At 45.0% G+C, this 13,609-nt stretch overlaps 1 protein-coding gene across 2 annotated transcripts in view; it reads right to left on the reverse strand.

Moving 5' to 3' along the window:
• The window catches only part of SNRK (SNF related kinase), an 83,850-nt gene that overhangs the window by 17,321 nt on the left and 52,920 nt on the right, over positions 1-13,609 (reverse strand). For both annotated transcript variants that reach the window (XR_003942463.1, XM_030206145.1), the window contains exon 4: positions 6,090-6,224. Coding sequence is in view for 1 of the 2 variants with exons in the window: in XM_030206145.1 (XP_030062005.1) it covers positions 6,090-6,224 (135 nt within the window). In the remaining variant the exon portion in view is untranslated. The remainder of the gene's footprint in view (positions 1-6,089; positions 6,225-13,609) is intronic.

A 13,609-nucleotide genomic window follows, 5' to 3' on the forward strand; every position in this document is an offset into this window, starting at 1 on the left:
ATTAAAACAGCAAAATAGCGATTCTTTTTTCTATTTTCAAAGCACACATAACCAATAACCAGCACTTAACTTTCTTGCAGCAATCTCTGACGGGGTCCCGTTTAGCCACCGGCTTTTTCAAGAGATCTGACTGCTTGTATCTAGTGCTTCTATAATTCATCTGCCATTCTTTCAAGCAGCATTTCCTCCATGGAGGAAAAGGGCTGCTTGCATACTATGATTGCTCTTATTTGGACTTATATTGCTTGCAAATGTCTTAGCAATATTTTATTTACTTATTTAGCTTGACCTAAGTTGCTGTGCCATTGAAGGGGCAAACTAATGACATAAGACAAAATGTACGTGGAGAAATATGATCTGTTTGTACCAGGCCAAGGACAATACAGTGCTAGTTTAATGTACAGGGGTAAAGCAAGGATGGACAGATACTTACCTCTGTTAATTGATAGTTAGTAGGTGTACAAGGGGAGCTCAAGTGTTATCAGAACTCAACTGGGATTAAAGATTCTGTACTTGAATGCTCACTCTGTTTATTGGCAAGCGCACACCTGCTGTGTGTTTTGAGAGTGAGCCCTGGCATACTTCAACCGATTTGTTTCAAACCAGACAGCAATTCCAAGTTATCTTTCTTAGACCAGGCCAAAGGTAAGAATTGGACCAGGCCTGAGATAAGAAGGGAAGAGGTGTGGTGACTTTAGTACACTTCAAATAAGTGGCCACCTATCTAAAATGAGGGTGGAGAGGACTTGATTTTAGCATTTGATAAGAGTGTTTTACCACTGACTGTAATCCATTGGGTTGGTCGTGAGCCCTTGGGCCCTGGCCGAGGCCAGCAGGGCGCCGACCCAGGCCAAGGGGAGACCGACCCACCACCGCACACCCTAGCTACACAATACCCCCAAGCTACCCCTCCCCACGGTCCCTCAGGAAGAAGGGAAATAGGCAAACAGGCGGGCCTCGCGGACGAACCGGAACCCACGCACACAGAGCCACTCGTGGGAGCCTCACGGCTGAACTGGAACCCAATCACACACAGGGAGGGGTGAAAGAACCCAGAGGGCCCCAAGATGCCAGACACGCGCTGAACACCAGCAATAGGGCAGAGGGGGAAACAAAGGACCAGAGCGGGCCACGCCCACGCAGGGGACTAGCGCAGGACAGGGGAGCTAACACAGCAACCCCCCCCCCCCCCACCAGGGCAGGAGCCCCAGGCAGAAGCCAGAGGAACCAGACACAAAAGGAAGGCAGAAAGCCTTTGCCTCAAACCCACTGTAAACAGAGGCACACAGAACACAAAGGGTTAAGCTTGTAGAGCCAGCAGAGAGTGCCATAAATCAACAAACAGAGAGAATGCTTCCCCTCCCGAGAGGGCGTGGAGCCCATCCAACAAATACACTGGCAGAGGCAGGAATACAATACACACAGTACACAAAGGGTTAAACTCACTGAGCCAGCAGGCCCGGACACTGGGAAGAGAAATCCTTAAAACAAACAAACAAAGGAGAAGGCTCTCACTCAGCCCAGAGCTCCCGAGGCTGAGCAATGCCCAGCCCCCACTAAACAAAGGAGCAGCTGACCCTGATTACAGAGCTACCCGCACACACACACACACAGCAGCAGCTAACCCAGAGGGAAGGAAAAGAATACTCTAATACAACACAGATCCCTGTCAGAACCTAGAGCACGTTCTGAGAGAAACCTATCAGGCTTTCCTGTTACCACCAAGTAACGCAAAAGCAGAGAAACTCTTCAGCTGCAGGCTAAAGTACTATCCCCTGACGTCAGCACAACCCCTGGCAGCCAATCAGAAGAGATGTCCCCCCTCCCCCTCAGCCAAACCGGCAGAATCATAACATCACCCCCCTTCAAGGGCCCCCCCACCCTGTCCACGAGGTTTAGGTTTGTGAGGGAAAAGGCGATGGAACCGTCTGACTAGGACTGGCGCGTGGACATGAGTAGCGTCCTCCCAGGAGTTGTCTGCCGGTCCATATCCCTTCCATGCAATGAGATACTGGAGATGTCCCCGGAAGCACCTTGCATCCAAGACATCCCGGACTTCGTATTCCCCCTGGGAGGCTGAGATGGCTGGACTAGCAGGCAACGCGGGCAAAGCCCCTTTTCTCAGAATCACAGGCTTCAGCAAGGACACATGAAAGGTGTTATGTAGTCTTGCGGACTACGCCCATGTTCAGTGACCACTCGTGAGGTTGCATTATCCTGCTCAACCTGTCGGCCAGACTGTTGTTTACGCCTGACAGATAAGTGGCTTGTAGAAACATGCCATGACGGCGCGCCCACAACCACATCTGGATGGCTTCCTGACACAGAGGGCGAGAACCAGTGCCCCCCCGCTTGTTGGTGTAATACATGGCAACCTAATTGTCTGTCTGAATCAATACGATTTGGTTGGACAGCCGGTCTCTGAAAGCCTTTAGAGCGTTCCAGATCGCTCATAATTGCAGGAGATTGAAGACCTTTTTCCTGAAAGGACCAGACTCCTTGAGTGTGAAGCCCATCTACATGAGCTCCCCACCCCAGGAGGGATGCATCCGTCGTCAGCACCTGAATAATCATTCGTATGGACTGCTCAGCGCCTGCCTTCGAGGTGCTCTTCACCAGCCAATCGTCGAAATAAGGGAATACATGCACTCCCAGCCTGCATAGCGACGCTGTGACTACCACCAGGCACTCTGTGAATACTCTGGGTGCAGACGACAGACCAAAAGGCAGAACACAGTACTGAAAGTGCTGAGTTCCCAGCCGAAATCGAAGATACTTCCTGTGGGCTGGAAGTATCGAGATGTGTGTGTAAGCATCCTTTAAGTCCAGAGAGCATAGCCAATCGTTCTCTTGAATCATGGGAAGAAGGGTGCCCATGGAAACCATCCTGAACTTTTCTCGAACTCGAAATTTGTTCAGGCCCCTTAGGTCTAGGATGGGACGCATTTCCCCCCCCCCCCCCCCCCCCCCCCGTTTTCTTTTATACAAGGAAGTATCTGGAATAGAATCCCAGCCCTTCTTCCCCTGGTGGAATGGGTTTAACTGCACTGATCTTTAGAAGGGTGGAGAGTTCCTTTGTAAGTACCTGCTTGTGCTGGGAACTGTAAGATTGAGCTCCCTGTGGGCAATTTGGAGGTTTAGATTCCAGATTGAGAATGTATCCTAACCGGACTATTTGAAGAACCCACCCGGTTGGAGGTTATGAGAGGCCACCTTTGGTGAAAAAACATCAACCTCCCTCCTACCGGTAAGTTGTCCAGAATGGACACTTTTACTGAGGCTATGCTGAACTAGAGCCAGTCAAAAGCCCGTCCCTTGCTTTACCTGGGGAGCAGAATGGGCCTTAGTCGCACGCTGTTGACAAGAACGAACGCGCTGGGGTTGAGCCTGGGCAGGCTGCCGAGAAGCAGGAGTGTACCTACATCTAGAGTAGGTATAGGGGGCACTCCTCCCTCCCTCCAAAAAACCTTCTAGATGAGGAGGCAGTAGCAGAAGGCACCCGGTGGGAGAGAGAATCCATAGCATCATTATGCTTCTTGATTTGATCAACTAGATCCTCTACTTTTTCTCCAAAAAGATTGTCCCCCCGGCAAGGAACATCCGCTGCTGGACAGAATGATCCAGGTCAGAGACACGCAGCCATGAGAGTCTGTGCATCACTATACCTTGAGCAGCGATTCTGGATGTCACGTCAAAAGTGTCAAAAGTACCCCTGGCCAGGAACTTGCAACACGCCTTCTGCTGCCTGACTACCTGGCAAAAAGGCTCGGCCAGCTCCATAGGGAGTGCATCAACCAAGCTGGACAGTTGATGTATCGAGTCCCACAAGTGTACACTCGTGAAGAGTTGGTATGACTGGATCTTGGCAGCGAGCATAGCGGCCTGGTACATCTTCCTCCCAATAGAATCAAGAGTCCTAGCTTCTCTGCCTGGGGGCGCCGAAGCATAGTCTCTAGTACACCTGGCTCTCTTGAGGGCAGAGTCCACCACCATGGAATTGTGGGGGTAACAGACCTCAAATCCAGGTTCACCATGGATCTGATACTGTGATTCAGCTTTTTTCAGGACCACGGGGCCAGACAGAGGGGCTGACCAGTTACGCATAAGGACTTCCTTCAGTACGTTATGCAGAGGAACTGTCACAGCCTCTTTAGATGGAGAAGAATAATCCAAGACCTCGAGCATCTCAGTCCTGGGCTCATCCTCAACAGGGAAGGGAATAGCTGTAGCCATTTCCCGGACAAAAGAGGAAAAGGACATACTCTCCTGTGGACACAGACTCCTTTCTAGCGGAGGGGAAGGATCAGAGGGAATCCCAAAGGACTCATCAGAAGTACCTGGGATCCTCATCTGACTCCCATGAACGCTCCTGCTCAGTGTCGGATAATACCCGAGTTAAGTTGCTTCGACACTGGACCTGCCTCAATGCCGTGGAACGATGTCCTCTATGGCGATGTTGAGAGGTCGATGCCCAGTCCGACTGCGGCGAAGCTCCCTCCACCGATCTCGAAGGGGAATCGACCTGGGTGGCGGGCAGCATTGCGGCCGGGGACCTCACCACAGGTGAAGGGCCAGACACCGCTGCAGCAGATAGTACAGAAGGCGCAAGCACCCCCTACACCGAAGCTGAATGACGTTGCAGTCCCTCCAGAAGTTCTGGAAACAAGGCCCGGATACGCTCGTCGAGAGCCACCATCGGAGAAGGCTGTGGGGCCAGTGGGATAGGCAGTGTTAGAATCCGTGGAGGCTCGGTAGCAGGCATCGGACTGCTAGGAGACCGACGCATCAGCACCTCCTGTATCAAGGGGGAGCGATCCTCTCGGCGCCAACGCTTCTTGGGTGCCGACTCTCTTGAGGCTGGTGGAGACCCACTCAACGCCTAACTGCTCCCAGCACTAGTTGGTCTCATAGCAGCCACTACCTCTCTCCCCGACGCCGCAAACCTCAGTACCAATGTCGGTGTTGAAGGACCGGACTGAGCACCAAAAAGGTTTTCTCGTTGGGCCTCGAGACGCTTGGGTCCGTTTCTTCATAAGAAGACACGGACTACAAGCGGCTGGGCTATGATCGGGCCCCAGGCACTGAATACACCAGGCATGGGTATCAGTACCAAGTACAACGCTTGAAGCCGCTGGGAGTCTTCAATGACATGGAAGGAAAAACAGCTTCGGCAAAACCAAAAGACGGGATTGTGCCTAAAAACAGAAAAAGGCACAAAAGAGAAAAGGGGAGAGGCCGGCCGCGACGAAAAAGAAAGAAAACTTAAAATAGGTGAAAAAACTAAAAGGAAACTACAGGAACCTTATTTTTCTATTTTTTGTTTTAATCATGTAAGAAAAAAATTAAAGAAACAGAAGCGCACGAACTCGCAATCAGTAAAGACTCTTCCTGGGCCTGAAGAGGAGCAGAAACGAACTCTGCCGCACCTCAACGCGGAGAAACAAAAACTGAAGAGAAGTGCTCACGCGACAGGCGGGAAATCAGTTCGCTCATGCACGCCAGAAGACTCTGGCAAAACTTTTAAAATCTTTTACTCGTAAAATGCTGATTCCTGGGCCGACGTCGACCCACATGCGAGAACAAGCAGCCCTCTTGTCCTCGGAGAAAGAGCTGATAGTCACAGGAAACCCCAGTTTACATATTTAATTTTAGTTTTACAGCACAGCTTAGTTTTCATAGTATAAAATCATTTTCCCTATAGTTTTAAAACTTGAACATTCTGCCACACCCTACATTAACAGGGGGCTTCAAGCTGTGACCTTTTTTCAAGCTTCCTATGATGCACCTGTGGAGCTCATTTTATTGCAGTTTACAGAAATACTAAGAAAATACCCACACCATTTTAGAACGTGCAGCTCTTTAGACTTCGCACAAAAGGGATAACCAGACACAAACGTAACTCCTACCTCCTCTTATGCAAGTCTCTCTCACTAATGGGCACATAACATTTCCATCAGTGATTACTGCTAAATGTACTCTATTAGTCCTAAACTGCATTATCTTCATTTTTCATAGCACACTATCCAAAAGCCCCTATGTCTGTCTTGCTAAAATTAAAAACTGCACTCAAAGTAAAACACATATTATACCTGAACTGGGCTTTGATGTTGCTAGGGCTAGCAGATCTGGTTTGTATTTCTCTTTCCTGTTTTTCTCTCAGGATCCTCTCAGCTAGCAGAAAGTATGTAGCAGTGATATGATTGTACTTATTGGTTTCCAGGGCACTAAGGAAAACAAAAAGAAAAATGGCACAGTGCACATGAAAGATTTCTTCACAGTGGACATGTGGCTCACACAACTTACAAATCAATGCTAGTCACAAAAAAGCAAAAGGAAAATTAGCATTCTTGACAAAATGCCTTGTGGTTGAGCAGAAACAAGTCAGTCATCCAACTGGGACACATTTTGGCCTATTTCCAAACACAAACAATATGACTATCTGTTAAAGAACCCCAGTATTAACACTTTTTAAACCTGAGTGTGCCGTCAGTAATGCCAGAAATGCACAGTCCTAGTTTTTAACCTTTCCTGTTCTGGGATGTATGAAAACAAAACATGAAAACCAAGAATGTAGCAGTGCACATCAGCGTACAGGTAGCAAATTTAACAATAGGCTTGGCAGAAAGTAAAGGTTTCTGAAGCATCGGTGGCAGGGTCCTAAGTAGCTGGGCAAACCCAGTGTTCCAGTCTTCCAAATAAACTTAAGAATGCTCCCCCAGTGCAAAGGCACTCCAAATTCCAAGTAACAGTTTCCCCTTCATATAAATATATCCAAAAGTAGTCCAAAGGGGAACCATAGAAGACAGAAGTGAAAAATCCGTTGGCAATTCTAGGCATAATTTTATTTAGAAACCAGAGTGAAAAAAAAACTGATTAAACACATCTGGCATGATTTTGTTTTAATATACAAAGGGGGTCCCTTTTACTAAGATGCGCTAACAGATTTGGCACACACTAAATAAGACACCCATAGGAATATAATGGGCATCTTATTTAGTGTGCGCTAAATCCATTAGTGCACCTTAGTAAAAGGACCCCCAAGTAATTAACACACTTTGTGAATCAGTAGAACCATAACACTCCACAACATAAACTCTGTATAAAATGTGTACACAGGAGAAAGTCTTACCTGATAATTTTCTAATCAGCAATACCATTCTGTACAAATGAGCATTATTCCCTTCCTACCAGCAGGTGGAGTTAGAGAAAACAATTCTGCCAGTGACATCACCAGCATAAGCTAAAGGTGCACCCTGGAGCAATTCAGTATGCATCACCCCAAGCAGAAGGTCCCTTTGTAACATGTACATGCTTCAACCACCACTGCAGTTGCAATGATAATCAAGTATAACAGTACAGAGTGGTATTCATTACACTGCATATACCAGGATATAGCCATATCACAGGAACCCATATTTTAAAAAGCACTGAAAAGGAAGCACAGAACACACCCAGAATCCCGGGATTGAGGTCTTCCAAGGGCAGGATTCCGAACAGTGTGGCTAAAGAAAAGAAAATCATCAGATAAGATCATTTCTCCTCCTCTGTTCAAAACCAATGGGATAAACTGAAGCAGATCTATTAGGTCCAGCACAGTGAGCTCCCCAACCAAGGAGACTTGCATCCATGGTGACTGGCACCCACCCAGGAGGAACCCCTCTTAAAAAGTTAACCAGAATGTCCCACCAAGCCAGACTGATCCTTACCCTGGGCGTGAGCAGAGGACACTGGAAGTTCTGAGAGGCAGGTACTCACTGGGACAACAGGGCTTGCTGTAGAGGATGCATGTGAGCTCTCATTCACAGCACCATCTCCAGTCACAGCCATGGAGCCCAGGAGCGGCAAATAGTCCCAGACCATGCTCTACAGAAGCTCGCACAACTGACCTCTATGCCCTCAGCTTCTCTGCTGCTCCTCCATAAAGAAAACCATCCTCCAACTCGTGATGGACCCCCAGGTACTCCAGAACCTGAGACAGAGAAAGGTGGTTCTTGGATCTACTACTACTACTATTTAGCATTTCTATAGCGCTACAAGGCATACGCAGCGCTGCACAAACATGACCCAGCCTAGAGACTCCTAGACAGATAACCTGAGTGGTGGTCTGACTGGCCTCTACTACTGAATCTGCTCGAATTTATTTTTTTATTTTTGTTACATTTGTACCCCGCGCTTTCCCACTCATGGCAGGCTCAATGCGGCTTACATGAGGCAATGGAGGGTTAAGTGACTTGCCCAGAGTCACAAGGAGCTGCCAGTGCCTGAAGTGGGAATCAAACTCAGTTCCTCAGGACCAAAGTCCACCACCCTAACCACTAGGCCACTTCTCCACTCAATCAGCCAGTCATCCAGGTATGGGTGAACCGAAATCCCCTGGCACTGCTACTTTGGAGAACATGGGCGGTGCCATAGCCAGGCCAAAAGGCAAGGCCTGAAATTTAAAATGCTGCCCCAGCACACAGAAGTGCAGAATAGATATCTCCTGTGTTGAATCACAATGGGAATAGGGGATATAAGCCTCCGTGAGTTCCAGGTAAGCCAAACAACCCTGGCTGCACCGACGCAATGACCAAGCACAGAGCCTCCTTTGATGTTCAAGATGGGCCAGATGGAGCCACCCTTATTCGAGACCATGAAATAGATGGCATACCACTCCAGGCTGTGCTTCGCCGCAGAACAGGTTCCACTGTTCCCATATCGCAGATATGCTGAAGGGTAATAACGACAGCCTGGTGTTTTAGAGCCGCAGGGAGAGGTCATGAATGCATCCAAAACTGGACGGGCGAAACAGAGTCCACTGGACTGGGGGCACAAGAGGACCTCCAAGACGGTGCCAACAGAGCCTTCAGATTATGATTCTTCTTATATGCCACTAATAGATCTTTATCATTAAACATATCTATATTTTGAACTATATACCAGTGTTTCTTCAGAATCTTGACAATATCCTATGATAAATGGTTAAAATCCAAAGTGCAGACAATTTTATCTTCTTTTTGGTACTATATTTTAATAATTCTCTTGAACTGTACTCTGAAAGCATTTCTCAACTGTTTCTCTGACTTGAGTAGTTCTAAGAAGTTATTGGGACACTTTCCTTGTGGGAGTTGCTCAGTGTGCAATGTGAATCTAAAAATCAAATGTTTTTACCATTCCACCACTAATGAAAGAAATGAGTTAAGGGAAGGGTAATGGGACTTGATATACCGCCTTTCTGTGGTATTTTGCAACTACATTCAAAGCGGTTGACATATATACAGGTACTTATTTTGTACATTCAAACTCCTGTAATCTTTTATATGTGGAAAAAACAAAGAGCATTCAATAAAAGATTAATAGAACACAAAAGTGTGCAATCAAAAGAAAGCAACAGAGAAGCCCACGATCACTAATGGTATCATAGTAAATGACGGCAGATAAAGACCTGTATGGTCCATCCAGTCTGCCAAACAAGATAAACTCATTTTACATAGTATAGCAAATCATAAATTTGAAGATCACAGATTTAGTAATTTATAGACCTATGGTGTCCTGGAGGGGAGAGGATATCGATAGAGCATTCTTACAAGCTGAACTATGCTTTATTTTTAAGTGGCAGACTTTGTCCCCTAAGGGTTTGAATCAGGAAATAGATCTGTCAGTTTTCTTATGAGAGGTCTGTTGTCTGCATATTAAGGAAGAACAGTGAAGGTTACAACTGCAGCTGTTTGTTGATGTGGAAAATGTGACAAAAGGGACCCAAGTTCTCTTCTTATGAAAGATGGATATGTACATTAGGCGTTTTTAATTATTTGCCTCCGTTTACAAAGCTGCGCACTAATACTGACATAGCCCATTCATAGCTTTGTAAACAAGGGGGTTGGTTTGCTATTTATGCTATGTATATCTTTTAAGGGTGGTCTACCATTTAATTACTGTTCTTTTATTTACTTTCCATATGCTACTTTTTTTTTATTATATTTTACCTCATGAGATATTTATGTATTGAATGTATTAGATTGCTGTTTTTAAATATTTTTTATTTAGTTGATTTGATATTCGTTTTATTTGGAAGTGATTATTTATGATTTGTAAATGTAGCAGTCACAGTTATATACTATTTTTTGTAAGTTGCAAGTTCTGTACAGAAGTGACTTATGAATGCCCATCTTTATGCACATTTTCACAGTTTACTGTGGCTTTCCTGTATTTTTTTTTTTTTTTTAAGTTTACTGCTTTTCAAGTTCATTTTTATGTGTTGTGACATCTGCTAATGTTTCTATATGCCTCTCTCATTCCGATGAAGTCATCGACATCACTGGAACACAAAACAAGATGGTTGCCTATAATGCATATATTTTTTAAATATACTTTTAGCATTTTGTAGCAATTTTGCTTGATTTTTAGCATTTCCAGGTGGGGAGAAGGTATACTTTGGATATTCATCATCGGTTTCATTTAGTTGTAATTTTCATCGGTTTCATTTAGTTGTAATTTTCAACAGATTGTTTTTATTTATGATCTTGTTGAGCCCTCTTATTTATTTTAAGATTTTTCTAGCAATCAGCTGATTTTTTTTTTTTTATCTAGCCAGACAGCCTTGCTGTGCTGTGGGGTTGTTTTTTTTAAAAACCTTTTTGTACCTTTTTTGAAGGGTTTTTATATGAGTGACTTCCGACTTCATACAGGAAGTATTAAGCAGTTTGCTAGTTCAGTGATAGACTATTTGGTGCTGAATGAGGAGTTGCTCTGTGAGTGGTGATCCTGCTGCTAGCTGTCAGTCATTATGCTCTTATCCCCAGGGTTTGGCTATTTTCATGAACCTTATTTTTGCTGCACTCAGGCTGAGCTGCCATATGCTGCTGGATTTTATTTGGACTACCTACTATTAGGTGCATGCCCTTTTGGAACCCTAATAGGTGCGTGTCCCTTTTAAATGTTTTAGATTGAGAGTCTCTCTTTAACAGGTTTATTTAGTTTTATGAAATCTTTTGGATGTGAGCTCTCTCTAATTTAGGTTGTGGCCCAATTGTGTTATAAGAGTTGCTGTGTCATAAATAGTTTGGGAGTTAAGTATTACGTGGTTATGTTTTATTTGTATAATTTACCAGTGCATTAATTTGTTTGCTGATTTTGCGTTTTGATGTGCACCAATTTGCTACTTTTGCTTTTTAATTGAAGTTTTAATTATGCACATTTAGTGTATCCATTTATATGTTTTTATTTATATTCAATAAATTTATGTTTTTATATGTATTTTGCCATAGTCACAGCCCCTGATGCAGCCTCTAAGGAGGCAAAACATGGCCACGTCGGGTATTGTTTTAAGTGGCAGAAATAAAAGCCTGGACTGCCTTATAAAGCTAGCCAGGCCTTTTTTTTTTTTGTATATGTGATGCCAAAGTGAGCACTTTTGGAAAGCCTGGGAGCTGGAGGAGGAGGGGAAGGGAATGGGACTTGATATACCGCCTTTCTGTGGTTTTTGCAACTACATTCAATGTGGTTTACAAAGTATATACAGGTACTTATTTGTACCCGTGGCAATGGAGGGTGATCCAACGTGGCCCAGAGTCAAGGAGCTGCAGTGGGAATCAAACCCAGTTCCCCAGGATCAAAATCCGCTGCACTAAACACTACTCCTCCACCCCATGAGCCGGGGGGGGGGGGGGGGGGAAGAGGAGGCGTACACCCAAACAGGGTGAACTGGCAAGAGGAATGCAGACCCACACCCCTCGGGCAAGGCCCCACAGGACTGAGCCAAAGCCTCACACAGTGGCACTAAAAAGTGTGACTGGGGCTTCGGAGTCAAGCTCTCGGCTCAACCAGATACAGTCCTAAGACTGTGACCTGGGAGCACTCGTTAGGATCAACCACGCTGTTTGGCTGCGAGAGGAACACTATCAGCACAACCTACCACCGCTGAAGGAAAAGAAAAATACTGGATTGTTCCAGAGAGCACTTAGTCTATGCTGGTGATGTCATTGGCAGAATTCAGTTCTCTCTACCTTCACCTGCTGGTAGGAAGAGATAACACCCACTGGTTCAGAACAGTGGAGATGACGCTAAGAAGTTTCATGAATCATGCCAAGTCCAGACATTTTCATAAGACCGACTGATCTCTTGATTTGTTACAGTGAATAATAGGGAAGTACATTTGTTTGAAATGACATTTCCTATCTTTTTTCATGTTGCCAGCAAACAAAAACAAACAGAAAAAATATGAAGAGCAAACATCCTTAATGACACTGATCCCATAACAACATTTAAAAATCCCCCAAATCCCCCCAACATTCCTAGAAACATGGAATAAAAATGTTCTGGCTGTACATCTCTATTAAATGGTTAAGAATTTTAAAAAGTAGAAATTAGGTCTTAACTGCTAATTTTAATTCATTTAGTTCTACCACAGTATATATATATTTTTTTTGCGTAAGGTTTTATCGGCTCCAGATACAACTATATACATGTAGGTTGTGCCCAACTAGCAGATGGAGACAGAAAAAAAGTGCTGGATGATTCACCCCATAAAGACACCATACTCATAACATATTACTGGTAAAACACTTTGTTAGAGAATACTTAAGATTTAAAATGGGGAGCGTGCTTTTTAAAGAATTAAAAAACAGCAATATTAATGTAAAGTGGTTTAATAATTGGAAAAATATTAGGGAGAGCTTCTGGACTGGTGTGGGAGAATAAAGAAAATTAGAAGGCAAGACTTAATTTCTCCTTACTTAGCATCCTCATCAGACCAATCCAGAACATGTGGAGTGTTATCAAAGCAGTTCTCAAGTTGGGTGGGTCTCCAAACTTTCTGCCTAAATAATTTTGGTCCCAAATGTAGTACATAATCATACACTGACCTGGCGCTAATAATGTTTTACAAATGCAAAAGGACTGAACTGGTATGGTGAGGACAATAAGGAAGAAAAGGTTGCCCCACTGTCTTCCTGAATTACACCATTCAACAGTAAAAGCAGCAAATTTTTTAAAAGGATCAAGGGAATCTACAATGATGAATCTCTCATATCACAAATCTATATATAAATGTACTTCCCCCATATTTTTTTTAATGTATAAAACATAGTGCTGCAGATGTCTGCCTGCCAGGGACCAGCTGTTGTGCCTCTGGCTGTTACGGGGCTAGGAACAGATTACAAGACTATTTCTGGAATGGGAGGGGAGGGGGGGGGGGGGGGGACTGCATGTAACTGCATAATGCAAAATTCGTGCAATATTCTGAACAGGTCTCGGTAGCTTTCCTCGATCCCTCTTTCCCCCTTTCCTTGCAAAAATTGTACAAGAGGAGGTGGTGGTAAATGCATCCTCCTCCTCTGCCAGCCTAGACACAACTGTTCATTTGAACCATGCTGATGCATAGAAGCTGGCATAATTCCAACGACCAGTCGGCCCAGGATAATAGAGGAAGAGGAGAATAAAGCCCAGTGTGAGGCTACTCACCATCACCTCCTCCTCTTGCTATGATAGAGGCAGGCAGGGAAGGCATATCAAGCACAAGTGAGGTAAGTACCATGGAGGGGTGAGGGTTACTTGAGCAGGCCCAAGACTGTGTTGGGAGAAGGGAGAAATGAGAGGTGGAGGCACTTTGTGCAGGGGGTGGACCCTGGGA

This window comes from Microcaecilia unicolor, chromosome 1, assembly GCF_901765095.1.
Source record: "Microcaecilia unicolor chromosome 1, aMicUni1.1, whole genome shotgun sequence".
In the NCBI taxonomy this organism is placed as follows: domain Eukaryota; kingdom Metazoa; phylum Chordata; class Amphibia; order Gymnophiona; family Siphonopidae; genus Microcaecilia; species Microcaecilia unicolor.